Source organism: Copadichromis virginalis, unplaced genomic scaffold (assembly GCF_057382275.1).
Source record: "Copadichromis virginalis isolate Kocher_CV1m ecotype Utaka unplaced genomic scaffold, C_Virginalis_male_GT1.1 unmapped_scaffold_1, whole genome shotgun sequence".
NCBI lineage: Eukaryota > Metazoa > Chordata > Actinopteri > Cichliformes > Cichlidae > Copadichromis > Copadichromis virginalis.
Genome location: NW_028188589.1, coordinates 888,311 through 904,138, shown reverse-complemented (window position 1 = coordinate 904,138; position 15,828 = coordinate 888,311). Strand labels below are relative to the sequence as shown.

Here is a 15,828-nt window from a genome sequence, read left to right as displayed (position 1 = left end):
CCTTCTTCAGAATACTGTATATACTGTGGGCATCATGGTGCTGATCCAGAATCCTTACATTATTATTTATTACTAGAGCTACAATAATAAAGCAAAGAGGAGGGGGAAGTAATAAATATGAAATAATGTATTTATGATGATTCCATGTGTTTCACTATCCACTCTGTGCAGGGCAAAGCTTATTACATGTTTAAACTGTAGAGATACAATCTTTTGTCTTATTTAAAATATAAATCTAATATAATCTGCTTCTTAATGTATGTTCTTTAAAATACAGCGTGTGTTTTTAATATATTATAATTATAATAATTATTATGTGGACATGCATATTAGATCGTTTTTTAGTGAAATATAATCCCTCCAGAAAGGCAGGAAAAGCCCGGAAACTTACTTTAAAACTAAATATGTTCCCTAAAACGGTGACAGAGCTACAGACCCATGACAGCCTTACACAGGTAGCCAGCAGCTGTGACCAGCACTACCTGTGCAGTTAATAAAAGGACAGGTAATGTTTGTCGCGCTGTTGCACACACAGCTCGCTCGTTTGTTCCAGTTCGTCAGTAGCAACAAGACAACTTACCAACGTGTACGTAATAAGCTAATACTCCTGGGTGCTACACACTACAGTGTGCGCTGTACACCTACTTACTGGTTGTGTCGCATCAGTCTGTGTCTCTGAGTTAACTTGTGTTTCTCCTACAGCTCCGGACCGCAACAAATGCGCGTGCTCTTTGTGAGCTCGTTCCTGGCTCGTAACCAGCGCGTTCTGCCGTCAAGGGCGATCATTGGTTAAATGTGATCATGTGACTGATGCAAGCCAGATGCTTTTATTTAGCAAAACTGTGATTAATAGTTAAATATTATTGTTGAGGGGCACAGACAGGACTCCGCACACACACACACACACACACACACACACATTAAAAAAAAATAATAATAATTTAAAAAAATTTAAAAGTTGCCTCAACAAAAGGGCACTTTGGGCACCCATCAGGAAAGGGGCGGGTGCTCAAGCCCCTCTAGCCCCCCCCTCTGCACGTCCCTGAGTGGACCTGTTGTGGCGGTATGCAAACTGTAGAGGGTCCAGTGAGTCGGGTAGTGCAGAGCGGATGAAGTCCCTGACCAGCTTCTCGAAGCATTTGCTCACGATGGGGGTCAGGGCTACAGGTCGCCAGTCGTTCAATGAGGAGATGGTGGAGGATTTGGGTACAGGGACGATGGTGGCCATTTTGAAGCAGGCTGGGACTACAGACAGAGAGAGGGAAAGGTTGAAGATGTGCGTGAACACTCCAGCCAGCTGAGCCGCGCATGACTTGAGGACGCGGCCGGGAATCCCAGAGTTGAACCTGTAATGGAGTTTGATTTAAACCAATAAGCAATTAAGTGAATGATGATGAGCAAAGATGGTGGAGGTGGTGGATGAAGACCCGGACAGCTGTGGTTGGCTCCTCGTATAGAGCAGAGTGAGGTTGTGTTTGCACATTATTATAAAACCATGTTCACCATATATTTTAGCTGCAGACAATAACATGATTTCTTTGCTGTGGTGATTTTATTCCACTTTGGTAAAATGGGAAACCATCATTTCTTGCTGTAATTCACACATTATTCCAAGAGCCTCAACACGAGCCTTGTAGTCCGACCATATATAGACAAATCAATAGTTGTGTTTGTAACAGCTCATGAACATGAATCGTTCCACATTACTTTAAAATCATTGTAAACTAAACTGGAATAAATGAGTGTTTATATATAGTTTTGTCTCAGCTGTTCATACACAGTGTTTCAGTTCTTATCAGAGTCCCACCGTCTCACTGTGGTGAACCTTTAGCTCTGTTGTAAGCGTGTTGTTAGACCAGGTTTCCCTCATTTAAAAATAATCTCTCATTAGAAATGGACATGATGTCTAAGACATAGAAATGCTTATTATGGGTTCACTTGATGTCACTGAAAAGATGCACATGGGTAACGTGCAGGCCATCCAGCTCCGAGGTTTATCTCCTCACCTCGAGTCTGCGACACTCTCTCCGTGTCCTCTCAGATAAGGGCGCGCACATTTCTTCACGATCTTCTAAATTACAAAGAGCGATTCACAAAACACAAGCTCACAAAACACTCATCACAAACCAAAAATGGCTCCACTGAGCGTCAAACTGTCACCAGAATTTACTGATAATCTAAAGACTCACAGAACTCATTTTGTCTCATTGTGTCTTAGTTTGAGACATAAGTGCATGATCATAATACTGTGTAGTTAGATGAGACAGAGCTGATGCTTGCTCTTAATTATCCTCTTCATGTTTCCCGAGCCTCAGCAGTGGAAGCTACCATGGATAGAAAGACTATGACTCATCTTAAATCTCAAATCTTTGTCTCCAAAGAGCTGCTGATGTGTCCGATATGATCCACAAGCTTAAACTAGGATTATAAGTGTGTGCAGTGATGTGTGTGAAACCTCTGAGGACTCACACGTGTGTGCTTCAGCCCACACACACATATGAAGCACTGCGACCTCACACAGAAGTGTTTCACACATCCAACCTGAATCCTGATCATTTCTACAGTTTATTAAGTTCAGCTTCACCTGAACATCAGTGATGAAGCTGCTCTGACTCCATCACAGCTCACAGCTGTTGGAATGAGTCAAACAATGAAGAAGGTTCAGAAACAGCTGATGATTTTACAGAAACATGATGCAAACATGAAAATGGACACATGATTTTTTATTAACAGACACCGTTTATGTTTCACTGTGCATGACGTCATCAACACTGACACCAGGGGGCGCTCATCACCAGCCTGAGGAAGTGTGATAATGGGGGGAGACGCAGTGTTGTGTGTACTGCAGTCGGACAGAAGGAAAAACTTCCTCCTGAAAACATTTTCATCCTTCCCAAAAGTGTTTGAGTCAAATGTTACAAATATATAAATACAATAAAACACAGGGTCTTACATAAAATTAGTGATGCAGTTGTGCACTGAGCACCTTTCCAATGTTCCTTCCTCAGATGAGTCCAGCTGCTGAACACATTAACATCTGTATGTAAATGTAGCCGAGAACCAACCTGAGCACTGCTGGGAAAATACAAAGGCAACCATCAAAGTGCTGTATTATCTTATTTATTCTGAATGTTGACTTAGATCCACACCACGATTTATGAAACTATAGAACTAAAATAACAACAATCGTCTGCTTCTTTAAAATTTCTTTCATTACATCAAACCAGTGAAAACTGAAAAAAACAAAGAGCTGTTAGCATGTTCAGACCAACTTTGAGACAGAGACTGTAAAGTTCTGCACTTTAAATCCTGCCTGTGTTCCTGCAAATGATTCACACTGAAAGTATCTTAGTTTAGTATTGAGTGAGCCACAAAGCAGCCTGATAGCTTTAAAACAGGAAAAGTAAATGAAATTGACAGTTTCAGTGTAGCTGGATCTATTATTGGGGGGTCATGACCCCCGTAACCCCGCCTGGTCCTGAGGTCAAATCCACCATCTTTGTTTCAGAGCTTCATGTTCTCCCGTGTTTGTGTGCGTCCTCTCCGGTACTCCGGCTTCCTCCCACAGTCCAAACACATGCAGTTAGTGGGGTCAGGTTAGCTGTGAGTGGTTGTGTCTCTGTGTTATTCCACCTTAATCAATGACTTCCTGTTAGCATGAAGTGCTTCTGTAGGACTGATGTCATTTTCATGGTTGGATCATTTAAATGAAGCTGGACTCAGATGCAGTAAATAAGCTGATTGATCATTAATGAATAAAGCTGGTCAAACACATCACGTGGACACATGTGATTGTGTGTTGTAGTATTGATCCCAATGCTGGTATCAGTCCTGGATCAATAACACTGGATGGATGCGTTCAGCATGGAGCCCTGAGCTGTGTTACAGACAAACATGGAAACTGACAGGTCTGTGTCATTCACAGTCTGTAACACTTCTAAACAACAGAGGCTGACCCAAGTGCCTCAGAGCCAGGCACGCTCACATCACAGCTCTCTAAATAAGCCAGTTTCAAAATAAGAGCTGAAAGCTGTGTTTGCTTGTGTTAGCTTATTATTGTGGAGACTAACATTCAGTGATCATGTGTTCAGACTCATAATGATTACTCTCAGAAATCCTGATCTTTGTATTTACTGTGTGTTGGATCAATAACTGAGATTCATGGTATCACACAGCTGTGCTGCTGCTGATGTCAGCACATCTGGAACAATACGAGGTATCTGCTACCAGACTGAGCAGGACGTGAGACCTGTGGACTGTTTAAAGCTGTCCCTCCACAGCTCACTCAGACCTGATCCACACCTCAGTGATATTCTCTGACTTCCTCAGTAGAGACAGAAACCATTCAGATCTGGGACCATCAGCTGACTGATGATGTCACACAGACTGTGTTTTTCAGGAACAGTGATTCTGATGTGAGCCTGCTAGCTGACAGCAGACCTGATGAAAGCACATGTTCACATCTGTGAGGACAGACTGGACTCTTTGACTGCACCTTGGTTCTCCTCAGAGGTCTGTACAGGAGCATGTCCACCCCCACTGAAGATCTCAGTCACTGTGAAACATAGAAAGCTGCTTGTGTGGCCTCTGCCTCACATGTAGATACAGCTACAGGTTTCTCTGTCAGTCAGACTGAAACAGTGTCCTGATGCTGCATCATTCAGCTCTGTGCCCCAGTCAGCATCACTGGGAGCTACCAGTGTTTCTGCCCTTTTCCTGTAACACTACACTCAGCACAGGCTCAGCTGGTATCCAGTGTTGGACTTTGGCTTCAGCTGCTGTGATAGATCCTCTAACATAGATCAGCTCTGCTACATGTTGTTAGATAAGTGCAGCTGCTGTCATGTCCTGATGTTTCTCTGGCTCAGCAGCTTCTCCATCAGAGGTTCACATGGAGCTGATCCAGTATCTCCAGTAACTGTGTTCTGTGCCTCACTGGTTCATCCTTCTGTCTGTGTGACGTCAGTCAGATGTTGAAGTTAAACTCTGTAATCTTCACTGTGTCACAGAGTTCAGTGAGTCCCGTTATTCACAGTATCAATCAGATCATCAGAGAACAGCTGATCAGCAATCAGTGGTGCCAACAGCGCCTCCTGTGGTGAGAGGATGCAATAATGCAATGTAGCATTTTTCCACTCAACACTTGCAGTCATGGAAACTGTCTGTTGGATCTGTGTGACGTTGCTTTCTTGGTTAGAGTTCCTCACAAATGTCCAGATGATTCTTCTAATGAGGCGTCGACCATGTTTGCAGCTCTTTGGAAGAAAACGTCGCCCTTTGCCATCCTTACTTTTCTTTGACTTCTTCAAATGCAGCTGAACTCCAGCTGGTATTTTCTTGGACTTTGCAGCTGTTTCTGGTCATCAGTTCATTCCTGCAAACCTCTGAAGCTGAACAACAATGATGCTGCATTGCTGGCTGATCCCAAAAGGTTGATTCTGTTCATCTGGACGTTTTCAGAAACGTTTGCTCACTGATCAGGTGACTTCTTCAGTCTCAGCTGACTGCAGCTTTACAAGCTTACAAACAGCACATTTGCACAATGACTGAAAGCAGCAGCACCTGATATATATGATACTAATATAATACATATACATATATAATCCATACTAATGATGAAGGAACTGAGCTCACAGTCCATTGTTCATTCAGTGAACTACTCAGTTTATTTTGGGCCTCAGAAATGCTCACTCTGTTTGTACATCACTGTCAGCAATAGACTCATTCTGCTGTGTGGACAGGAACACATGTGACATCACTTCCTGTTTGTTTGTGACTGAAGAAGTTTACAAGGAATCATTTAGAAGAGTTTCAAACATCAACTGATTGAATCCATGAATCTGAAAACGTGTTTGTGAGTGAAAGAGACAGACATGTACAGACTGAACTATCTGTTCAACAGTCAGAGTGTTTCTGTAACAGGAGACACTCTTTACACTCCACTCAGCACAGGGACACTGAGGAACCAGACCAGACCATAAACCCAGGATAAAGAGTTTGAGTGAATGTGGTGTTGAAGGTGTGGAGGTGGATCAGAGTGTCAGAGGAGACTCTGTAGAAGGACAGAGTGCCAGCAGGACAGTCCACATACACTGCTGCTCTGTTAGAGACAGAGGAGGAGGAGGAGGAGGAGGAGATGGGTGTTTGTCTCTTATTGTGACTGACAAACTCAGGACCATCATCAGTGCACTCCAGACTCCAGGACTGATCATTGTATCCAAACAAACAGTCACTGCTTCCTTTCCTTCTGATGCTTCTGTAACTCACTGATATATAAACGTCTCCTCTCCACTCGACCTCCCAGTAACAGCGACCAGTCAGACCATTTCTACACAGCAGCTGATAAACATCAAATCTGTCTGGATGATCAGGATATGACTGAACCTCCTCCACATGTGTCACCTTCCTGTTGTTGTCAGACAGTTGGAGGTTTGTGTTCACTGTGTTTGTGTCGATTGTGAGTTGACAGGAATCTGATGGAGAGAACAAACACAATCCAGCTGCAGTTATTGATCCATCATCTGTTCATTGATTGACACTTTGATGATGACTCCTGACATGATGAAGATGGTTGAATGTGTGCTGCTTTGTTTTCATGAATCCCATTAAAAACACACTTACACTTCCTCAGACCTGGTCTCAACCATCGGACTCCAGCAGGCTCCACCCTGAAAGGAGGAGGGGGGTCAGAGCAGCACAGTCAGCATGCACACATGGACATTACATGGCTCTCACACACACACTGTTACACACTGAGCTCAAAGCTCGGCTCCACTGTTTTATTCAAAGAAATCTACATTTATTTATCAGCACATTTAAAAACAGCTTGAGCCAAAGTGCTGCACAGAGTAGAGAGAAAATAGGAAACATACACAGTAATGACTATAAAGACTGGTCAGGATTGAAAGCTACAGAGTACAAATGTGTTTCCAACCGGCTTTTAAAAATGTCCAGTGTTGGTGACGACCTGATGTGAAGGGCGACTGTTCCAGAGTTTGGCTGCAGCCATCGATAAAGCTCACCTCTGTTTTTACGTCTAGTTCTGGTCAGAAGCTGCTTATCTGCAGACCTGAGGGCTCCACTTGGATTCTTTTGTTAAAGAGAGATAAGATGGAGCCAATCCATTCACAGATTTAAAGACAACCAGATCTGGAAGTGGATTCTACCACGTACTGGTAACCAGTGGAAAAAGCTGGTGATGGGTCGTCTAGCACAGACCCACCGCTGGAACCAGACAATTGATGAGGGAGAGAACTGTGACAGCGCCGTTCCTTCACTTGACCTCAGTCGCTCTCGTCTGCTCCCTCGTAACACTGCTCTTTATTGAGCTTACATGAATATGCACAAGTTCATTATGACGTCTTACACAGGTATGAACAAAGAGTACCAGTCTGTGCATAGTGTAGGTTTGTGTTCCAGATGTGACCCTGTGACCCCAAAGCTGGTGCTAAGAGTCCAGCGGTCCCCCTAACAAAGGGCTCTTATACTTAACCAGACACAGAGTAGGTGTCCTCCTACACCAGGGGTCTCAAACTCGTGGCCCGCGGGCCAATTGCGGCCCGCAGGACGATAGTTTTTGGCCCCACCTTAATATGAAAATGTAATGTTAGTTTGATAATGTATGACACTTTACAGTGTTGTGGGCGGAGCTGAATTAACCCACCAATCAGGGTGGGATATGGATCTCAGGGGACACCAGCCGGGCTTGATGCAAGCAGGGAAACATTTCTCAATGAGTCAAAGTTCCAGCAGCGTTGCCCTGGAGTGTTTCTTTCTTTCCTGTGCCTGGCTGGCTTCCTCCTTTCTATTGGGCAAACGCCGACATTCGCCCCAGCGCGCTGCGTTCACAACACTTCAAAAAAAGTTGTTTTTTTAAGTTGCTGCCCAGCGGGACATTATACGTATATAGATTTATACACACGTCAGTGGGATTTAAAGTTATTTTTCCACAGAGAGAGATCTCATATTAACTCTCACAGTGATGCGTAGGCGGCGGGATAAAAGAAAAGTCATGAACTCAATGCAGCCCAATTTAGTCTGCAGTCACATAGCGACACCTGTTCATCGGCAACAACAGTCCCCGGTAACCCGGACTAATTATAGGGTCGCACCGTAATTTGTGGCTCCATGTTTTTATTTGCATCACTGCGTTTGCATTGCAGCAAACATGAACATTACATATATTTCAATATAATGTAAAAGCAGTCAAAACAACTAACATCAGAAACAGCTGATGTTATTTGTTATATGTCACGGTGTCATTTCCGCTTCTTTCTCCTGTAACAACAGCCCGGCGCCGTGAGCAGTCGCCTTTTTTGCGCTCGCTATCCCTGCACTTTCTACCATCTGCAAACGCCACGGTGTTCGTGTCGTCATGAAAGACATGAACATCGAGCGTAAAAACAAAGGAGACTGCTACCGGCTTCTTATCTGCCGATCGCCGTGCTACGGTTGCAAGAAAAAGAAGCAGAAATGACGTTCTCTACGCGTTGAGACGTTCCCCGTCCGTCGGCTAAACGCTTGATTGAAACTTCAATGCGACAGTGACACCAAGTAGAATTATAAATGTCACATAGCCCCAAACATGTCTTTTTCAAAGCCTGCGGTGAAGAGAAAGGTTGGTGATGAGCACCGACAATTTCAGGAAAAGTGGGAAATGCAATATTTCTTTGTTGAGCACAGGGGCACCCCGACCTGTCTTATTTGCACAGAGAAAGTTGCGCTGCACAAGGAATACAATTTGAAACGTCATTACACAACTAGACATGCTGAGCTGGATGCAAAATACCAGGGAGACGAGAGAGCGAACCGGGTTGCCAGTCTTAAAACAGATCTACTGAGGCAGCAAGATTTCTCCAAGAAAGCAACCAAAGAGAATAATGCAGCAGTCGGAGCCACGTGGTTAGTGAGATGATTGCTAAAGCAGGGAAGCCATTCACAGAAGGTGCATTTGTCTAAAAGTGCATATTGCAGGCTGCAAATATAGTCTGTCCGGGAAAGAAAGGTCAGTTTAGCAACATCAGCCTTTCTGCCAACACCGCAGCAGATCGCATTTCTGACCTGTCAAGTGACATTTATGACCAACTGTGTGAGAAAGCCAAATGTTTCAGTGTATACTCAGTCGCTCTTGATGAGACCACAGACATCACCGACACTGCCCAGCTCCCAATGTATGTCCGTGGTGTTGATGACAGTTTTGAAGTGATGGAGGAGCTGCTCACAGTAATTCCAATGCATGGCCAGACCACCGCTCAGCAGATATTTACAAGCTGTGTGATGCCATTGAGAATGTTGGTTTGCCATGGAAGAGGTTTGTTGGAATAACAACAGATGGAGCGCCATCAATGACAGGGAGGAAACATGGACTGGTGGCACAAAACAAACTGGAAGAGGAAGGCGTGGAGGAGGCCATTGCTCTGCACTGCATCATCCATCAGCAGGTCCTTTGCAGCAAATGCCTGAAGTTTGACAATGTGATGTCTATTGTTGTGAAATGCATCAACCAAATCAGATCCAGGGGCTTAAAGCACCGAAGGTTCTGTGCTTTTTTAGAGGAAATGGAGTCAGAATATGGGGATGTGCTCGACTTCACTGAGGTACGTTGGCTCAGCAGGGGAAATGTATTAAAGAGACTTTTTGAGTTGAGAGCAGAAGTGAAGCCTTCATGGAGAAGGATGGAGTTAGTGTTCCTGTGCTAACTGATCCCAAATGGCTCATGGACTCAGCTTTTCTTGTTGATATGACACATGAGCTTAATGTACTGAACAAGACGTTACAAGGCCAGGGGCAACTTGTCAGTGCTGCCTATGACAACGTGAGAGCATTCTTCACAAAACTGGCGCTCTGGAAAGCTCAGCTCTCTCAGACAAACCTTTGCCATTTCCCAGCATGCAAGGCACTCGTGGATGCAGGCACACCATTCAGTGCTGACGAGTATGTTGATGTCATTTTGAGGCTACAGGAGGAATTTGATCACAGATTTGCTGACTTCAAGACACACAGAGCCACCTTTCACATTTTTGCGGACCCCGTCTCCTTTGATGTGCAAGATGCCCCTTCTGTGCTTCAAATGGAGCTCATTGAGCTGCAGTGCAACTCTGAACTCAAAGCAACGTTCAGGGAGGTGAGTGGAAAAGCAGACAAGCTTGGACAATTTTTGAGAGACTTGAGCCCTAGTTTCCCTCGGCTTTCCCGAATGTTCAAGTGGACCATGTACCTTTTTGGTAGCACATACTTGTGCCAAAAGCTCTTCTCCACTTTGAACTTCAATAAGTCCAAGTACAGGTCCAGACTTACGGATGATCATCTTCAAGACATACTGAGGGTCGCAACTGCTTCCTCCCTCAGGCCAAATCTGGCTCGGCTATGCGAGAGGAAACGCTGCCAGGTCTCTAGCAGCAAGGAGTAGGCAAGAGAAGCCATGTTCAGAAGAACAGTTCATTTTCTACAGTGTTCCATTCATGTTCAGAAGAAGGTTATAGAACTGTTAATACAGACATTTCAATCTAAATACAGCAGATATAGAAGACTGAAAGAAAAACACAAGTTCACTGACTAAAAATATCTTATTATTATTTTATTTATGTATTACAGATTGATTTATTTTCTTATTAATTCTTAATTTGTTTATTTATTTTTCATATTTTGTATTAAAAAATAAAAATAAAGAGATTTGAGAGGATTGGAATTTTTTAACCATGCCTTTCTTGTGGAAAACCTAATGCGGCCCAGCCTCACCCAGACTCTGCCTGCAGCGGCCCCCAGCTAAATTGAGTTTGAGACCCCTGTCCTACACCATAAATCAGTAAGAGAGGGTACGACCTCTCTCATGGCCCCAAGTGGTGTGTGCATGCCAGAGCACTCTGGAAGGCACACAGAGTCTTTACAGACTACTCAGGATCAAACCTCTATCATTATGCAATCGATTATACAACTCTAAGCATATATGAGTAAATATTTCTAAGCATAAATGACAATCAACAATATAAACCTTACAGCTGGTTTTAATAACAGAATTCATTTGTTTCTCAAACGAGAAAGAGCTATCGAGAAACACTCCTAAATCTTTAGTTCTTAACTTTTCCAGTGGGCCAAGGTCAACATTATCTGCTAATGCTAAATAGGCTGCCGTTATTAACTAATGCTAATTTGACATGAATTAGCATTATGCACTAATGCTAACACTTACTTTTTTTAAAAATGTGAGTAGCTAATGCTAACACTATTTCCCTTAACTTTATAACAATGTGAACGGCTAATGCTAACACTCTTTTTCCTAGCATTATAACATCTGAGCTGCTAATGCTAAGTAGGCTGCCATTAGCACCTACGTCTAATTTAAGGCAAATACGCATTAGAACCTAATGCTCATATCGTTTTCCTTTGCTTTATAACAATGTGAGCAGCTACTGCTAAATAGCATTAGCTAATAACAGCAGTCTAATTTAATGTAATTTAGCCTCATTTGCATTACAACGATGTGAGGAGTTAACGCTAAGTATGCTGCCATTAGTGGCTAATTCTAATTAGGGGTGAATAAATATTACCAGCTAATGCTAATATCGTATTCTCTTCCCTTTTAACAATGTGAGCAGCTAGTGCTAGGTAGGCTGATGCTAGCAGCTAATGCTAAAGCTCATTTAATGTGAATTAGCATCACATTAGTGAGGAGTTAATGCTAAGTAGACTGCCATTAGCAGGTAATGCTAATTTTAGGTGAATAGGAATTGGCAGATAATGCTAATACCATATTTTCTTGCTTTATAACAATGTGACCAGCTAATGCTATGTAGGTTGCCGTTATTAGCTAATACTAATTTGAGGTGAATTAGCATTATCCCCTTATGCTAACAATGTTTTTTCTTACTTTTTAACAATACAAGTAGCTAATGTGAACACTTTTTTTTTTTATTGAATTCTAATTTTTCCCTTGCGATGTGAAGAGTTAATGCTAAATAGGATGCCATTAGTGGCTAATTCTAATTTTAGATGAGAAAGCATTAGAAGCTAATGCTAATACCATATTTTCTTGCTTTATATCAATATTAGTAGGTAATGCTAAGTACGTAGCCATTATTAGCTAATGCTAATTTAGGTGAATTAGCATTATCCACTAATGCTAACACTGTTTTTGCCAACTCTTTTCCCTTGCATTATAACAATATGAGCAGCTAATGCTAAGAAGGCTGCCATTATTAGGTAATGCTAATTATTATGTGTGTTAGCATTATCCGCTGCTGCTAGCAATGTTTTATCTTGCCTTTTAACAATATCAGCAGCTAATGCTAACACTACTTTAATTTCAGTTAAACCTACTTAGCATTAATTAACTTCATTTAGCATTAAGAAGTTTTTGCTATAGGCTACCATTAGTGGCTAATGCTAATTTTAGGTAAATAGAAATTGGCAGCTAATGCTAATACCATATTTTCTTGCCTTATAACAATGTGACCAGCTAATGCTAAGCAGGTGCCATTATTAGCTAATACTAATTTGAGATGAATTAGCATTATCCGCTTATGCTAACAATGTTTTTTCTTACTTTTTAACAATACGCCATTAGTGGCTAATTCTAATTTTAGATGAAAAAGGATTAACAGCTAATGCTCATACTGTTTGCTTTGTAAGAATGACAGCAGCTAATGATATGAAGTCTACCGTTATTAACTAATACTACGTTGACGTGAATTAGCATTATGCGCTACTGCTAATACTGTTTTCTCTTACTTATTAAAAATGATAGTAGCTAATACTAATACTCTTTTCCGTTGGGTAACAACAAAGTGAGGAATTAATGCTAAGTTGGCTGCTTTTAGCGGCTTATTCTAATTAGGGGTGAATAATTATTAGCAGCTAATACTAATACCGTTTTCTCTTTTTCCTTATAACAACTTGAGCAGCTAATGCTAATTTGATGCGAATTAGCATTATATTAGTGAGCAGTTAATGCTAAGTAGGCTGCCATTATTAACTAATACTACGTTGACGTGAATTAGCATTATGCGCTACTGCTAATACTGTTTTCTCTTACTTATTAAAAATGATAGTAGCTAATACTAATACTCTTTTCCGTTGGGTAACAACAAAGTGAGGAATTAATGCTAAGTTGGCTGCTTTTAGCGGCTTATTCTAATTAGGGGTGAATAATTATTAGCAGCAAATGCTAATACCGTTTTCTCTTTCCTTATAACAATATGAGCAGTTAATGCTAATTTGATGTAAATTAGCATTATATTAGTGAGGAGTTAATGCTAAGTAGGCTGCCATTAGCAGCTAAAGGTAATTTGAGGTGAATAAGCACTAGTAGCTAATGCCAATACCCTTTTCTCTTGTGTTATAATGATATGAAACGTTAATATTGTTCTCAAACAACAGAATGAGAATGAAATATTGATTCTAACAGGGCCCATAAACAGCATTAGCTTAGCAGCATTAGCTTATCAGAGTCTCCATCATGGTCACACAAATCCTTAGCGGAGCAAAGTGGCCTACTTAGCAATAGCTGCTGTAGAAAGCAAAGGGAAAACAGTATTAGCATTAGCTGCTAAATGTGCACTTGAGAACAAATCTATTGTGAATTCAGCCGTGAATGTAGTGTTTCCAGTAAGCTTCCATTTCCAAATGTTAGCTGCTCCTGTCTGCCTCTTTGTCACACACACAGACTGAAATGATTCACAGCCTTGTTTCATCCTTCTGTCACTGTCACTGACTGTCACTGTGACTGTGGACATACAGCATGGGAAACACACACATGGCTGATACTTGTATCTAAAGTTACAAAATGTTGTCTCTGTCCAAATATTACCTAACTGTAAGTCTACTTTTAATGAAACTCTCAACATGACTTATCAGTTATCATTAATGTTCCTGCAAACAGACTCCTTGAAGACCCCCTACATAAATATCCATGTACTATCCAGCTAGACTAGTGTGTCTGTCCCTGAAAATATTCCTGCATGTGTGATTGTTCATGTCTCATCTGCAGGAAACAAACAGGAAGTGAGTGAAAGACACAGGAAATGATTCCAGCTCTTCCTCCTATATCAGACATTCTCTCCATACCTGAGAGTGTCCAGTCTCCAGCCTGGATCCTTCAGTCCAGCCGACAGAAGCTTCATTCCTGAGTCACCTGGATGATTGTAGCTCAGGTCCAGCTCTCTCAGATGGGAGGGGTTGGAGGTCAGAGCTGAGGCCAGAGAAGTACAGCCTTCCTCTGTGATCAGACAGCCTGACAGACTGCAGACACACAAAACAACAATCCATCTGTTATCCATCTCTATAGCAGCATAACTAAGTGATGGTTCAGGGTCACCTGATCCAGCTCTAACTATAAGTTTTATCAAAAAGGAAAGTTTGAAGCTGATCGTCAAAGTAGAGAGGGTGTCTGTCTCCTGAACTAAAACTGGGAGCTGCTTCCACACCCAGTCCAACATAGCCAGGCTTTCTTTGCTGCTTTGACAAAACCTCAAATCCCAGTCAGAGATGGTGAGCATCATCACAGTGATGATCATTTCTCTGTTAACCCAGGCTTTCTGCTTCAGGATCTGTGCACGCTCACAGAACAAGGAGACCTTTAAACATCATTTCACTAAATGGATGGACTGAGCTCAGCCTACAGATGAACTGGATAAATAAAGATTTGACCTCAGTGTGCTCAGTGTTCCTGTCTATTCCTAACATATTCCTAACATGATAGCTGCACTTTAGAGCTCTAAAACTGGAACTGACACATATTTAAACTCCACATGTTACTCAGTACATCCAGTTCTGACACTCGCCCACAGTCCAACAAAGGAAACATGGAGATCACATCAGTTTGTCACCAAAGTCTAATTATTCCAGAGGGCAGTGTTGATACAACTAAAGTTATTTTTAAGCAAAGTTGAGTTTTTTATTGTCGCAGTACTTCATGTCTGAAGTATCACTTAAATGCATTACACGCTGTTGATGGCAGCAAACAAACCACCCAAACAAACAGAGGTGGGAGGCTTGGGCAGACTACGTAGGATCAGCTTGTGGGAGGAGTCAGGATAAAACCAAAGAAAGACAAGCTAACAAACACCACAGTGAAGTGAGTAGCTACAAACTGCAGGCCGATTAGTGTTGTTGAAGAAGTCGGTCTGAGGAACGTTCTTAGGATCAACAAATGACCGCATGTATGAGCCTCCCTCAAGACGCACCATCACAAGAAGAACACATGAGCTGTAGAAAAAGGAGAGACTATGAAAGCCACGGCGTTACAACGTGCACCAGCTGTTGGTCTCTCTGGAGACTACTGGGCGTGGCTGGGTAACCATGGTTACTTGGGAGTTACAGTACATGATATTAATGAAGAGTGGGAGCTGCGTTCTATAGCAAACAATTTGTTATGAGGTAATCAGCTGATCTTAGTTTAACCGGAAGCCCTTCACAATAATTGCAATGCCTTTATTTTGTACAACTACCATCAGTTCGTCTGTACTGATGGTAACTTAAAGTCACACTAATGTCGTTTAGTTTCTATAGTTTATGTAGTGGAAGTATACTACAGTACCCTGATCACTGATAGGACAGATTTATGTAGATATACACCTTTGTGTTTAACATTACTGCATTATAGTACTGTGATCTTTGTCCTTATATATGGCTATATTAGCTATACTGATGTACGTACATATAACTGGATATGTAACTTATCTATTCATCTTATTTGTCATGTATTTGTATTGTGTACTTCCTTTTTGTAAGAAACCACACACATGATCACAGCCACAAGAATCAATCAGTGAAAGAATAAAGTGTCTCAAACCAAACCTTAAGCTCTTTATTCCACATGCTGGGATCATTTGG

The 15,828-nt window shown here is 41.9% G+C and overlaps 1 protein-coding gene across 1 annotated transcript; it reads right to left on the bottom strand.

Annotated features, from left to right (window-relative positions):
- Positions 1-5,527: 5,527 nt before the first annotated feature.
- On the bottom strand, positions 5,528-15,296 carry LOC146679464 (stonustoxin subunit beta-like). The gene is made up of 4 exons (XM_085450378.1): positions 15,250-15,296; positions 14,062-14,235; positions 6,622-6,668; positions 5,528-6,473 (listed from the first exon to the last, which is right to left on the bottom strand). The coding sequence occupies exons 1-4, from the start codon at positions 15,294-15,296 to the stop codon at positions 5,944-5,946; spliced, it is 798 nt and encodes a 265-aa protein (XP_085306504.1). The 3' UTR covers positions 5,528-5,943.
- Positions 15,297-15,828: the final 532 nt, after the last annotated feature.

What these genes read in the sequence shown, in the direction of transcription:
- LOC146679464 (XM_085450378.1), bottom strand. Translation starts at nt 15,296, where the DNA reads ATGGTTACCCAGCCACGCCCAGTAGTCTCCAGAGAGACCAACAGCTG. An exon ending in TCCAGAGAGACCAACAGCTG is followed by an intron (nt 14,236 to 15,249) that starts GTGCACGTTGTA and finishes GTGTGTCTGCAG; the next exon opens with TCTGTCAGGCTGTCTGATCA. An exon ending in TGGAGACTGGACACTCTCAG is followed by an intron (nt 6,669 to 14,061) that starts GTATGGAGAGAA and finishes TCCTCCTTTCAG; the next exon opens with GGTGGAGCCTGCTGGAGTCC.